Raw genomic sequence first — 14150 nt, forward strand, 5'->3', positions numbered from 1 at the left:
TAGATCTCAGCCTCCTGGTCACTAGTATTACAGGTATGACTGGTACCTGGCTGTGGTGTTTTTTTGTTGTTTTCTGAGCCAGTCCTGGCGCTTAAAACTCAGGGCCTGAGTGTTATCCTTTAACCTTTTTTGCTCAAGGATAGCAGTCTACCACTTGAGCACAGCTCCACTTCTGGCTTACCTAATGGCTAAATGGAGATAAGAGTCTTACAGACTTTCAAGCTTAGGCTGGCTTTGAACCCCGATCCTCAGATATCAGCCTTCTGAGTAGCTAGGATTATAGTTGTGAGCCACTAACACCTAGCTCAGTTTTAAACCTTTTCTGAAACATTTGCAATTGGGCTCTTATAAGGACTTATTTCTCAAATGAATTTGAGTTTAAATATTTGCTTTTATTAGTATTGTTTTGTATTTTCCTTATGAAACTTTGTAACTGCTGTCTATTAACATTCTGCAGAAGTACAACTTCCAACAATAACAACCTGAGATGTTAGGACATCAAATACAAAATGAACAAAATTAAACTTAAAAATGGGTTCCAAGTACTCCAAGCCTAAGCGTCACTTTTTCTATACCTCTCTCTATGTTGCTTATGTTTGGCCAAAAGAGGTCTTATTGACACTGACTCCCACCTAATCAGTCTGCTACTCCCCACTCCGATGTAGGAATCAGTGCATATCTTCAGAAAAAGAAAATTGTTCAGAGGTAGACAATTCCAGAAAAAATTCTTAAGATCAGAGAGGAAGTTACCAAATTCCAAATAGAGTCTCTTGTGTCAGTCCTTCTGACAGTTTGAAAATAAATGGTTCCTAAGCATGGTTACTTGAAGCTAAAATCCATGCTGGTCTATCTTCTAACTGAATAGAAACTTATACCCTAGCCTTTCTATCATCATTTATATAGATACAGAAAATGAAAAAAAAAAAGTCCAAGATGTTTTTCCCTATATATGGACATTTATAACCTCTTAAAAAAAAACAAAAGGGTGCCAGGCACCAGTGGTTCACATCTGTAATCCTAGCTACTCAGGAGATCTGAGGATTACAGTTCAAAGCCAACCCACGCAGGAAAATCTGTGAGACCCTTACTTCAATAAACTACTCAGAAACCAGAAGTGGCACTGTGGCTCAAGTGGTAGAGCACTAGCCTTGAGCACAAAGAGGCTGAGGGATAGTGCCCAGGTCCTGAGTTCAAGACTCAGGACTGGCAAAAAGAAAACAAAATAAAACAAAAAACAAACACCAACCAAGAGGGCTATCCAATTTATACTTCTGTTAATAGTCTTTGAAATTCCATCATACATAGGGATAGGAATAGGAGAAATTATTTCTTCCTCCCTGAACTTTATAAAAATCTGTCACCAGCCAGACGATGTGGCTCAGGCCTATAATCCTAGCTACTCAAGGGGCTGAGATCTGAGGATTGTGGTTCAAAACCAGCCTGGGCAGGAAAGTCCATGATACTCTTATCTCCAATTAACCAGAAAACTGGAAGTAGTGCTATGACTCAAGTGGTAGAGGGCTTGTGTTGAGCTGAAGAGCTTAGGGACAGCACCCAGGCCCAGAGTTCAAGCCCCATAAGACAAATAAATAAATAAATTACAACACTATTTACATAACATATACACAGAGAAGGGGGAGAGAGAGGAGAGTGAGGAAAAACTGCTTAGGTAGAAAATCTAATAAAATTTACACAGGAAGAGCCATCAAGGAAAAATCTCCACAATTTTCAATCAAATACCTAAGTAAATGGAGAAGTCTATGTATAGGTAGACTCAATATTAAGATGTCACTTCTTCCCAACTCCATCTACAGATCCAACTTAATACCATTCAAAATACCTTATATTATACATATTAAAAAATCATTCTAAAGTTTATGTAAATAAAAGATACAGAATAGGGGCTGGGAAGGTGGCTCAGTGGTAGAGCGCTTGCCTTACATGCCTGAGGCCCTGGGTTTGATTCCTCAGCACCACATAAGCAAAAAGAAAAAAGCCGGAAGTGGCACTGTGGCTCAAGTGGTAGAGCACTAGCCTTGAGCTGAAGAGCTGAGGGACAGTGCCCAGGCCCAGAGTTTAGGCCCCACGACTGGACCCAAAAAAATTAAAAAAATAAATAAAATAAAATAAAAAAGATCTAGAATAGCTAGCACAATACTAAAAGCAATGCCAGAGGACTCATACAACCTGAACTTTAAGACTAGACTATTTAGGGCTGGGAAGGTGGCTCAGTGGTAGAGCGCTTGCCTTGCATGCCTGAGGCCCTGGGTTCAATTCCTCAGCACCACATAAGCAAAAAGAAAAAAGCCGGAAGTGGCGCGGTGGCTCAAGTGGTAGAGTGCTAGCCTTGAGTTAAAGAGCTGAGGGACAGCATCCAGGCCCAGAGTTCAGGCCCCACAACCGGACCCCCCCCCCCCCCAAAAAAAAAAGACTAGTGATAATTTTAAAAGATTAGTCCAGCTGGGTTCCAGTGACTCATGCCTGTAATCCTAGCTACTCAGGAGGCTGAGATGTGAGGATGACAGTTCAAAGCCTGTGCAGGCAGGAAAGTCTATGAAACTCATCTCCAATTAACCACCAGGAAATTGAAAGTGGTGCTGTGACTCAAAGTGTTAGAGTGCTAGTTTTGAGTGGAAAAAGATCAGAGATAGTGCTCAGGTTTTGAGTTCAAGCCCCATGACAAAAAAAAAAAAAATTAGGTCAGCAAATCAATAAAATCTAGAAAATGGATCCTAGAAACAGATCCACAGATATATTATGAATTGATCTTTGATAAAGGAACAAATGCAATTCAATGGAGAAATGACAGTGTGGTTTTTTTGTTTTTAACAAACGTTGCTAGAATAAATGAACATTGACATGAAGCAAAGTCAACTTTGATAGACATTATATATTTCAAAAAATTAACTCAAAATGGATCAAAGACATATGTGTAATATACAAAATTGTAAAATTACTAGAGGATATTATAGGAGAAAAACAAGATGACCTTGGATATAGCAATGACTATCTTTAAATACTTGTACAAACAGGTTTCAATTCAACATGTCAATTTATGTGTACAATGCATCTTGATCAGTGTTGCTCCTTATTTAATTTTTTTTTTTGTCCATCATGTGGCTTGAACTCTGGGCTTGGGCGCTGTCCTTGCACTCTTTAACTCAAGACAAGTGCTCAACCGCTTGAGCCACAGCGCCACTTCCGGTTTTCTAGTGGTTTATTGGAGATAAGAGTCTCACGGACTTTCCTGCCCAGGCTGCCCTTGAACTGTGATCCTCAGATCTCAGCCTCCTGAGTAGCTAGGTGTGAGCCACTGGCGCCCGGCTAGTGTTGCCCCTTCTATTATCCTCCCCTCTCATCTATCCCAACCCCACCTGTCCTCAAGTTTCCTATAGTTCTATTGTACATATGTACATTGAGTATAAGACTACATTTACCTACCATACTCTGTCCCCTCCCTTTAACCCTTACCTTTTCCAATAAGACATGTTTCAGCTTCCTAGTATTCACTTTGTCAAACTGTCTGTTAATTGACTAATGGTGTTAAAACATGGATATACAGCCGGGCGCTGGTGGCTCACGCCTGTAATCCTAGCTACTCAGGAGGCTGAGATCTGAGGATCGAGGTTCAAAGCCAGCTCGGGAAGGAGAGACCATGAGACTCCTATCTCCAATAAAAACTGCCAGAAAACTGGAAGTGGCGCTGTAGCTCAAGTGGTAGAGTGCTCGCCTTGAGCTGAAGAGCTGAGGGACAGCGCCCATGCCCAGAGTTCAAGCCCCACGACTGACAAAAAAAAACAAAAAAAAACCCAAAAAAAACCCCATGGATATCCACCCCTTCTGTTTTTTGTTGTTGTTGTTTTTTTGTTTTTGGTCTGTCATGGGGCTTGAACTCTGGGGCCTGGGCACTGTCCCTCAACTCTTCAGCTCAAGGCTAGTACTCTACCACTTGAGCCACAGCACCACTTCTGTCGTTTTCTGTTTGTGTGGTGCTAAGGAATCAAACCCAGGGCCTCATGCATGCAAGACAAGCACTCTACCACTGAGCCACCTTCCCAGCCCCAATCCACCCTTTCTTACACCATAATCAGTCTGATGGTATAACTATTCATTCAGTGCTGTATGTGTTTTCATATATATTTTAGATTTAACTTCCACATACGAGAGAAAACTGTGCCCTTTGACAATGAGTTTTCAAACAAAATACTAGAGTTATATTCCATGAAAGATTTAACTGATAAGCTAGACTTCACTAAAATTAAAAAATGACTGCTCTCTGTAAAGGCAAAATCAAAGGAAGGAGAATATCAGCCAAGACTGGAACAAAGTACTTGCAAAAGACATATAAAGGACTCAGCAGTCCCAAGCTAGAGGCTACAGTGAAGAGAGCAGGAAGTATGTACATCCTAGGGCAGTAAACCAGTAAAGGGGTAGGAAGGATGTTGATGGAGAGAGATTGCCAACCATAAATCACCTCTGACAGAAAGAAAATTTGATGTTCTTATAGAAATATAGCCTTTTGTGGTTATAGAACAAATATATTATTTAGTAGTTTCTACAATTTGTAGCAAAAGTATTATTCCTTCATTCCTCATTTCTTTTTATCAATTTGCATTACTTTCTTCAATCCTCAGAATTGCAAAATACTTAAAATACCCAATTTTCCCCATCTATCCTTAATGTCAGTACATGCTATAAAGTTGTTAAGAATAAAAATATTAGTATATCATCAAGGTATAAAATGTCTTCTCCACTGGTAACAATAAATAGAACAAAGAATCTATATACAAAAATAATTTTACTTTTAAACTAATATGTAGTAGACAAGTTACCTTTTATCAAGCTATTACTTTCAGTTAATGAGAAATAAAATTAATATCTTCAATAACTAACATCGTGCTATATACCAACAATCCCAGCACTCATGAGGCTGAGGCAGAGAAGGCTCAAGAATCTGAGGTCAGCTGGGGCTAGATAGCATGACAGTATCAAAACATTAAAAAATTACCTTCAAGTAATGGCTGAAGTTTAAATTCCAGGTCTCAACATTCTATTACTCCCATAAATGCCCTTTTTGTTCACTGAAGTTCTTCATCTTCAGGTTACTGAGTCATAATAATTGTTGCAGTTTCATTAACACAAAAGCTGTAACTATATCTTCACAGTTGCATTTTATCTGTAACAAAAAGGTATATAAATGTACATTTTACATTTGCACACATAAATAAAACTATTTCATTGTGCTAGTTTTATTACAAACCAGCTATTTCTAGTCTCACATGACAGAATCAACAATCAATTCAGTTAAGAGAAGAAAAGACTATCGAGGTAGGTTACTTAATCATCATGTGCCAGTTTCCTTATCTAAAATTAGGTATTTGGACTGTTATTACAACTCAAATTCTACAACTACCACAGAAACAAAAATATTTATAGAAAGTAACATTTTCATCCTCATTAGGCATATTTTCTTGTTGGGCATCTTTTGGAACCACAAGAAGCTTGTAAATAAAAGCTTCCATCCCTATGCCTACATCCCCAATCCTACAACTGACAAATGTATTCTTAAGCAAGAATCTTTAGAATTAGTTAAAAGGAACACAAAGAATATATACAGAATCTAGATAGTTAATAATAATTAACCACTTTTTTCTGACAAATCGCTGTCTAGAATGTTTTATATCATGTTATAAAGGAAGGTTTCATCCTATATAAAAAAAATGAAGGGCTGGGAAGGTGGCTCAGTGGTAGAGTGCTTGCCTTGCATGCCTGAGGCCCTGGGTTCAATTCCTCAGCACCACATAAGCAAAAAGAAAAAAGCCGGAAGTGGCACTGTGGCTCAAGTGGTAGAGTGCTAGCCTTGAGCTGAAGAGCTGAAGAACAGGGCCCAGGCCCAGAGTTCAGGCCCCACGACCGGACCCAAAAAATTAAAAAAAAAAAAAAAAGAAGATTCAGGTGGGTTGGGGGAAGGTTTTTTAAATGAAGATTAAAAAGGAACTTAAAACTAGTGCTTCGTTGCTTTTACTGTTACATATAGAAACAGTAAACACAGAGAAAAAGAAAGTCCAAGCTGAATTCACTGTCATTTCTTTTTTTAAAATTTTTAAAATTTTATTGTCAAGGTGATGTACAGAGGAGTTACAGTTACATGTGAGTACGTTTCTTCACTGCATGTCTATAAAGGATCATACTGCAACTATGAGTTTGTTCAACAGTAATTAATTTATTCATAACTTTATAGATTTCTTTTTTCATCTGATTATGTTGAATGTTCTCCACAAAACTGCAAACCCTTCCTAGAAACTGCTTTGTAATCTTGGTTTCTAACCATTTCTTATTCTGTATGTACATACTTTTCACCTCTGCTCTTTGAAAGCTTTACAAATTACTTCATTTCTACAATGATGATATATAAACCCACAATGATCTTACTGCTTATGGATAAATTAAAACTGTCCAGTACAATGGTACCTTACCCTTGAGTCCAAGCCCCATCGACAGTACAGCAACAGATACACTGTCCTTTTTACTACACATACAAGCCAATTATAAAGCTTAATTCATCAACAAGGCAGAGTAACATGTTAAAAACAACAGCAATAGCCAGGCACTGGTGGCTCACTCCTGTGATCCTACTACTCAGGAGACTGAGATCTGAGGATCATGGTTCAAAGCTATCCCAGGCAGGAAAGTCTGTGAGACTCTTATCTCCAATTAATCAGCAGAAAAAGCCAGAAGTGGCTCTATGGCTCAAGTGGTGGAGTGCTAGACTCAAGCAAAAAGGAGCATAGGGACAGCACCCACATCCAGATTTTATACCTCAAGACAGACAAAAAACAAAACAAACAAACAAAAACAGTAATGAGTTAGAACTACTGTCACAAATACTACATTGAAAGCTATATATCTGGGGCTTGGAAGGTGGCTCAGTGGTAGAGCGCTTGCCTTGCATGCCTGAGGCTCTGGGTTCGATTCCTCAGCACCACATAAGCAAAAAGAAAAAAGCCGGAAGTGGCGTGGTGGCTCAAGTGGTAGAGTGCTAGCCTTGAGCTGAAGAGCTGAGGGACAGCATCCAGGCCCACAGTTCAGGCCCCATGACCGGACCAAAAAAAAAAAAAAAGAAAGCTATATATCTGAAGCTCTCTCAAAACAGCTTATTGTACCGTAAATCTTACAATCTGGTATTATCTTCAGTATATAACCTTTTCCTTTCATTAAGAACTTTTACTTTTTCATTTAAGCACTTTACAGCTTCTCTTTGTCATAAATGCATTGCCAGCATTGCTACTCTTGAAGTTAGAGGAACACAAGTGATGTGATACTGATCTGATAACGAACAGCACCACCAAGTAGCGAACAAGTAAATACCAATAGTGGATATCCTCTCAGTACAGAAGGATGATTCATATCCAAGGCAGGGTGGAACAAGAGATTATGCTATTCAGAAAGCCATGCAATTTGAAACTCAGGAATTTTCCATGTAATATTGGCAGTATACAACTAAAACTGAGGAAAGTAATATTGTAGACAAGGGAGGTCTAGTGTAATTTTCGTACTTTAGGTTCAGATTCAAAACCAAGTAGAGGCATAAAAACAAAATAAAACAAAACATAACCAGCCAGGTATATTAATTCCTTTAATTCCAGCTCCAGGATGAGAAGGAAGGAGCATCGTGAGTTCAAAACCAGCTTGTATTATATATTATCTTAAAAATGGAGGGGTAGGAGTAGGGAAGTTTAAAGGAAGAGTGCTTGAGAGTTCGACTAACATGAACAAAGTCCTGTTTTTTAATCTTTCCAACCAAGAGGAGATGGATAGGTGGCCGGGGAGAAGAAAAAAAGGACTCCATTTATTATGCCATTACACACAGAAGTATATATGCATACATGCATATATATACATATTAGACATAAATCTATTATTCATACTGTGGGTCTACAGATAAGAATGTAAACTCATGAGGATACATTTTCCACAGGAAATGATAAAGAACCAAAAATTTATGCCAGAAGTAGTGGTATGTGCTATAATTCCAGCCACTTGAAAGGTGATAGAGAAAGAGCTAGAGGTCAAGCTGGGGGAAAGTGGTATGCTCTATGTAAAAAAATAAATTAAAAGCAAGAGGACTGAAAGGCATGGCTCCAGTGATAAAATACTAACAAAGCCTGAGGCTGAGTTCAATCCCACTACTGTCCCTCCAAGAAAGTCTAACTAAACCTATGACAACCACTCAAAAGTGAAAGCATTATTTATCCTAAGTACTCAATGAAGGCTACATCAAACAAGTCACATAAATCACTGTTGAATGCAACACAAAACATGACACTAGGTGTTCAACAAGGACCAATTGGAACTGGAGGTGTGGCTCAAGTGGTAGTGTCAGCCTTGAGTGAGAGCCAAGAATAAGGCCCTGAGTTCAAGTTTCAGTACCTACACACAGTAAAACAAAAACCTTACTAATTTTTCTTTAAAGGTCCACACAAGTTCATTGTATGTATTTTAGTTAATTCAAGACTTGCTTTGCAAATTTGTCTTATCTTCTTTTTTTTTGGGGGGGGGGGCCCGGTCGTGGGGCCTGAACTCTGGGCTTGGGCGCTGTCCTTCAGCTCTTCAGCTCAAGGCTAGCACTCTACCACTTGAGCCATAGCTCCATTTCCGGCTTTTTTCTTTTTGCTTATGTGGTGCTGAGGAATCGAACCCAGGGCCTCAGGCATGCAAGGCAAGCACTCTACCACTGAGCCACCTTCCCAGCCCATTGTCTTATCTTCTTAAGCAGACTCTATATGGAAGCTTTGCATCTACCTATATTTCTACTCAAATTAAGATCAACCTATATTGACTCTATCAGGTTGCATTTTATATATATTCCTTTCTTGGTGCCAATATTGAGGCTTGAACTGAGGGCCTGGACACTGTCCCATAGCTTTTCCACTCAAGACTGGCTCTCGGGGCTGGGAAGTTGGCTCAGTGGTAGAGCGCTTGCCTTGCATGCCTGAGGCCCTGGGTTCGATTCCCAGCACCACATAAGCAAAAAAGCCGGAAGTGGCGCTGTGGCTCAAGTGGTAGAGCACTAGCCTTGAGCTGAAAAGCTGAGGGACAGTGCCCAGGCCCAGAGTTCAGGCCCCACAACCAGACACACACAAAAAAAGACTGGCTCTCTACCACTTGAGCTACAGCTCCACTTCTGCCTTTTTTCTGGTTATTTGGCATAGCTGGGCTTTGAACGGAGATCCTCCTATCTCAGCCTCCTGAATAGACAGGGCTGCAGGCATGAGCCACTGGTGCCCAACCCAGATACTGTAGTTTCTTAATTCGATAAATTTCAAATAAAAATTCAAATAAGAATTTCAAATACATTTTCAAAAGCGATTTTAACCAATGTTATCCATGAATATGGATTCAATTAAGGTGTCCAAGTTTCAGACGCCCTAAAGTTAAAATGTAAATCCTTACATTTAATGATATATTTAAGAGGCCATAAGTGACTTTTCTGGGACTTTGAGGACCGAAGTTTTCTCATTTCATTCCTCCTAGTCTCCCTTACTTGTTCACGTTGGTAAAGATTCTAGTTACTCGTGATAACTATTTACGATGTTAATAACATTTATGAAGAGCTTCTTATGTGGTATTTAATTTTCAGTTGATGAAAGCGTAGCCCAGAGGTTAAGTAGCAGAGGTTCTCAGGCAGTCTGGTTCTAGGCATGCATTCTACAAAAGTTGAGTAACGTGAAAACAGTTAATGCTTTCGTTGACATTATTCAAATTTTTCTTTCGTTTCCAATCGTTAAAATCATTTCTAATTTTTCTAAAGATGTCTTAAATAGTAGGCATCCAATTCATTGTAGTACATCTTTAAGAAACATTTAAAAAAGATAAGCTTTAGGTATCTTCATCTGCACCTGCAACTATTATGCCCTTACATTTTGCGATCCAGTTCACCCTGATTCTAAACTGCTGTCTCTTGAAGACCCTCCCCCTCTTGGAGCTTCTTTGGGCGAACGCCTGAAACTGTGCCTTTGGGACCTAGTTATTATCTCCATCCATCCTCCTTTAGGAAAACGGCCACACTGCACTCTAATATTAATTATCGGGCCCACTGAGACCTAGGCGGCCTTTGAGTAACTTCGAGACAAAAAGCCAAAAGCAAAGAGGCAGGTAGGGAAGGACGATTTCTCCTCTTCTAAACATGAAGTACAAAACGGCTCAGAAGGGGGGCCAGGACCCGCGAAGACGAGGCGCCGCGGAGCCGCCCAGGGCGCGCCGCCGCCCGGGGTCCAGGTTCTTCCTGGAGGTGGTGGCGCGTTCACGGGCTCCGCAACCCTCAACACACACTCAGCCTCCTCCTCTAGCCGGCCAGCCCGGCTTCCGCGAGCCCTACCCCGGGGCGGGCCGGGGCAAAGGCCCGGCCATGGAGGGCCCCGAACAGGCCCCACGGAAGGCGAGGTGCCGTCCGCTCCGGCGGCGACGGGGCCGGGGGCGGCCGGCGGCTCCCAGCCCCGACGGCTCCCGGCCCCCGCGGGTCAGGAGGTGACGGGAGGAGGCGGGAGGGAGAAAAGGGGGGTTGGGAGGGAGAGTCCCGCATGTCGGCACAGGCAGCTCTGCCAAACCTCCAGCTCCCCCAGCCCAATCGCCGCCGAGAGCCCCACGAGGCGAGGAGGGAAGTCCGCCGGAGCAGAGGGGAGAAAATTCAAAACGAGTCTACTCAACCTCGTCTTGGCTCCGAGGCCCTGCCGTGGAGACCAGCGCACTGCGCAGGCGCACTGCTCCCGGAGGGGCGGGGCAGTCCAGTGGGGAAGGACCACCGTCGGCCACCGTCGCCTGGTCCCTTCCGATTCGTTCTCTTCTCGTATTTCCGCCCTTCGCCCTTCGGGATCTGAAAGCCTGAAACAACAGGTGAGAAGCCAGGTTGTGCTTGTGAATATGAATGGCAAAGAAACGGTGCGAGACTTTAGTCCGTCAAAGCGGAACCCGGAGGCAATCTGAAGTTAGGAGGATTTAATGCAAGCCGTTGAGTAAAAAGACTGCATTTCCCAGCGGTCAGAGCGCCGAGACGCGCTGCTTTCTGGGGGTTGTAGTACAGAGGAGTTGGTCAGAGGCATCCCGTGTAAAAATCAGCCCTTTTCTCTTTTCCTTTTTCTAAGGCATTTGAGGAGGGCATTTCCGTGTCTTCCTCGTTGGACACAGGTCTAAAGCTATGGGAAGAAGCCTTAAAAAGGTTATGAGGACACGTTGCCTTTAAGACTACGCTCTGCTAATCGATGCGTCGTCCATCTAGGACTCGGTAGTTGATGTTTGGGGCCTGGGCCCCCTCGTGGACTTGCTCTGGGAAGCGGGTCGGCCACTGCGGTTCCCGCACGCCTCGCCAGGGTTTCGCCTCCCCGTGTGTGTCTTCAGAGGCCGGATCCGGGCCTCTGGCCGCTAACCGCACGTTCGAGTGAGCAGGTCTTCTTGGTGTATTCCGCCATGGCTCAGCTCCAAGCTCGCTTCTTCACCGACCACAAGAAGTAAGTAGACGGCTCCCCTCGGACTCCCCCGACGGCCGCTCTGCCCCGGCGGTCCCGGCTGTCAGCTCGGCCCCCTTTCTCCCTTACTCTCCCCCCCCCCCCCCCTCCGTGCTCGCACCCGAGCCCGGCGCCTGCTCACCTGACGCGGTGCCTCGCGACGGCTCCTCGGGGAGTCTCTGGGACCGACCCCCGACGGGCCCCCGCCTCCTTCCTGCCCGGTCGCGTGACTCCGGCTAACCTGATGGTGCGCGGCGCAAACGGAAGGGCCTCGAGTGGGCTGTCACCGCGCGGCGGGGCCGAGCGGGAGCCGCGGGCGCTGCCCTGCGGGGTCGTGGTTCACGGGTTCCAAAACACTTCATTTTCTTTTCGAGGACGTGCTAGAAGATGCTTTTCTGAGCGAAGCAGTGGGTCTCCAAAGAGGGGCTTAGGTGAGATGTATCCATAGGTATTTCTTGATTCGGGTCTGTATTTATTGATAGAGCTGTGGTCTAGATCTCTGTATGTCTATATCTGTGTTATTGGTGTATACCAACAAAACATTTTATGAGTGGTTCCCTCGGTTTGTAGCACTCATTTCAAACCTAATTATGTGCTGCCCTGTGTATGTTGTGGTCCTTTATTGCATTTGCCTTGTCTTCTCAACAATGCTGTAAGCCTTTCTCAAGTTTTTCTGGTGTAATCATAAGTAATACGTATATGTCGTATTAAGATTGCATAAAGTAGAAAACTTCCACCTGAATTAATACTGTATTTTTAAAATTTGTGTATATATGTCATATGATCAGTGTAATTAAGTTTATATACTTGGCCTTACTATTTTAATATTAAGCAGTGCACTAGTATAACTATATTTTTAAATGAAAAAAAAAATTTTCCAGCTGAGACCAGGACTCAAACTTGCTATGTGACACTTTTTACTCATTGGCAGGCACCCTGCTACCTGAGGCAAGCCTCCAACCCCTGAAATTTTTAATTACATCAACAATTAAACCACTATTTTAACACTGGAAATAAATTGATAAGTGCTTTGTGGGAGTGTGCATGCATGTGTGCTCACGTGTTTGTGTGTGTGGTGTATGGCTAGGTTCTCCAAAACATAACAAAATTGAGAAACTAAAAGTTTTCTTCCTTTGAGTGAATGCATTTTGGTCAGTAAAATGGAGGGTAGTATTAAATGCACACTTAAACAATTTACATATACTGGGTATGTATGCTTGTGAGAAAAAGAATTGTGCTTCCCCCTACATTTTACAGGCCAAAATATTAAGTAAGCCGCGCGCTGGAGGCTAACACCTGTAATCTTGGCTACTAAGGAGGCTGAGATCTGAGGATCACAGTTCAAAGCCAGCCAAGGCAGGAATGTCCCTGAGATTCTTATCTCCAAAAAACCACCAGAAAACCAGAAGTGGCGCTGTAGCTCAAGTGGTAGAGCACTAGCCTTGAGCTGAAGGAGCTGAGGAACAGCACCCAGGTGCAGAGTTCAAGCCCCACAAACGACAAAAATAAATAAATAAAACTAAAATATGTATGTATAAAGTAAAAACTAATTTTTAACTTTTGTTATGTTTTTAGGGACTAAATGGTTAACCTTGGGATGGGGCATGATACATGTATAGCTGTAATTACTCAAAGTGTAATATGCAGAATTGTGCAGCCATTACCACAGTCAATTTTTAGAACATTTCTCATTAATATTGCAGTCCTAAGTATTCTCTTAGCTACCACTTGGCTATACAGATTTGTCTATTTGGGACATTTTTTATAATTTGGAATGTCTTAATTTGTAGTCTTCTATGACTGGCTTCTATCATTCACTATGCTGTTTTCATCCATGCTGTACTATATTTTAGTATTTTATTTCTTCTCTGACCAAATGTTTTAATGGATATATCACACATTCCTATTCTTGTTCAGTTCAGTTAGGTTGTTTGCACATTTTGGTTATTATGAATAGTGGTTATATGAACATTCATGTACAAGTTGTGTGAACATGTGTTTTCATTTCTTCACTTAGATGTGGAGTTCCTTGGTGAGATAGTAATTTTACATTTTTACTTTTTGAGGATTTGCCAGACTGTTTTCCAAAGAAATTACCATTTTACATTACCACCAGCAATATATGAGGGTTCCAATTTTTCCATATCTTTACTAACACATTTTTGATGTCTGGTCATTTGTGATCTCAAGTACTACTTCTTTCTTACTTGTACTACTTCTTTCTTACTTCTACTACTACTACTACTATTATCACTATTATTAGTGCCAGTCCTATGCTTGAACTTAAGACCTGGGCTCTGCCCCTAACCTTTTTGCTCAAGTCTAGCACTCTCCCACCTAAGCAATGGCTCCACTTTGGCCTTTTCTTTTCTTTCCTTCTTTTTTTCTTTTATTTCTTTTTTTGGTAGCTAGTACGATTAGACTCACTAACTTTCCTACCTAGGCTGGCTTTGAACTGAACTCCTCAGATCTCAGCCTCAGTAGCTAGGCATGAGCCACTGGTGTCTGGCTGGAAATACTTGTTTACCTGACTCAGAAGTAGAATCTCTCAGAGGTTACAGCCTTCATCTCTTACCAATCTGTTCCTGGTACTTTTCTCCAGCCTCCTTCATCGTTTTGGTCAAAAGTTCTCATATTCTGCAGCTTCTT

At 42.0% G+C, this 14150-nt stretch overlaps 2 protein-coding genes across 18 annotated transcripts in view; one reads left to right on the plus strand and one right to left on the minus strand.

Annotated features, from left to right (window-relative positions):
• The window catches only part of Carf (calcium responsive transcription factor), a 121746-nt gene that overhangs the window by 71636 nt on the left and 35960 nt on the right, over window positions 1-14150 (minus strand). For 11 of the 15 annotated variants that reach the window (XR_011371201.1, XR_011371209.1, XR_011371200.1 and 8 more), the window contains exons 1-2: window positions 10708-10818; window positions 5009-5176 (exon numbers count right to left, since the gene is read on the minus strand). The gene's annotated coding sequence lies outside the window, so the exon portion shown is untranslated. Of the gene's footprint in view, window positions 1-5008; window positions 5177-9453; window positions 9805-10707; window positions 10819-11643; window positions 11667-14150 lie in introns of those variants that run through there. The other 4 variants (XM_070019241.1, XM_070019250.1, XM_070019258.1 and 1 more) reach the window with 3 other exon arrangements.
• Wdr12 (WD repeat domain 12) overlaps window positions 10792-14150 on the plus strand; it is a 30416-nt gene continuing 27057 nt past the window's right edge. Inside the window, exons 1-2 of one of the 3 annotated variants that reach the window (XM_070019331.1) lie at window positions 10792-10893; window positions 11142-11504. In XM_070019331.1, the coding sequence (XP_069875432.1) occupies window positions 11464-11504 (41 nt within the window). In that variant the 5' untranslated portion in view covers window positions 10792-10893; window positions 11142-11463. Of the gene's footprint in view, window positions 10894-11077; window positions 11505-14150 lie in introns of those variants that run through there. The other 2 variants (XM_070019333.1, XM_070019332.1) reach the window with 2 other exon arrangements.

This window comes from Dipodomys merriami, unplaced genomic scaffold, assembly GCF_024711535.1.
Source record: "Dipodomys merriami isolate MVZ:Mamm:240054 unplaced genomic scaffold, mDipMer1.0.p SCAF_1, whole genome shotgun sequence".
Taxonomy (NCBI): Eukaryota; Metazoa; Chordata; class Mammalia; order Rodentia; family Heteromyidae; genus Dipodomys; species Dipodomys merriami.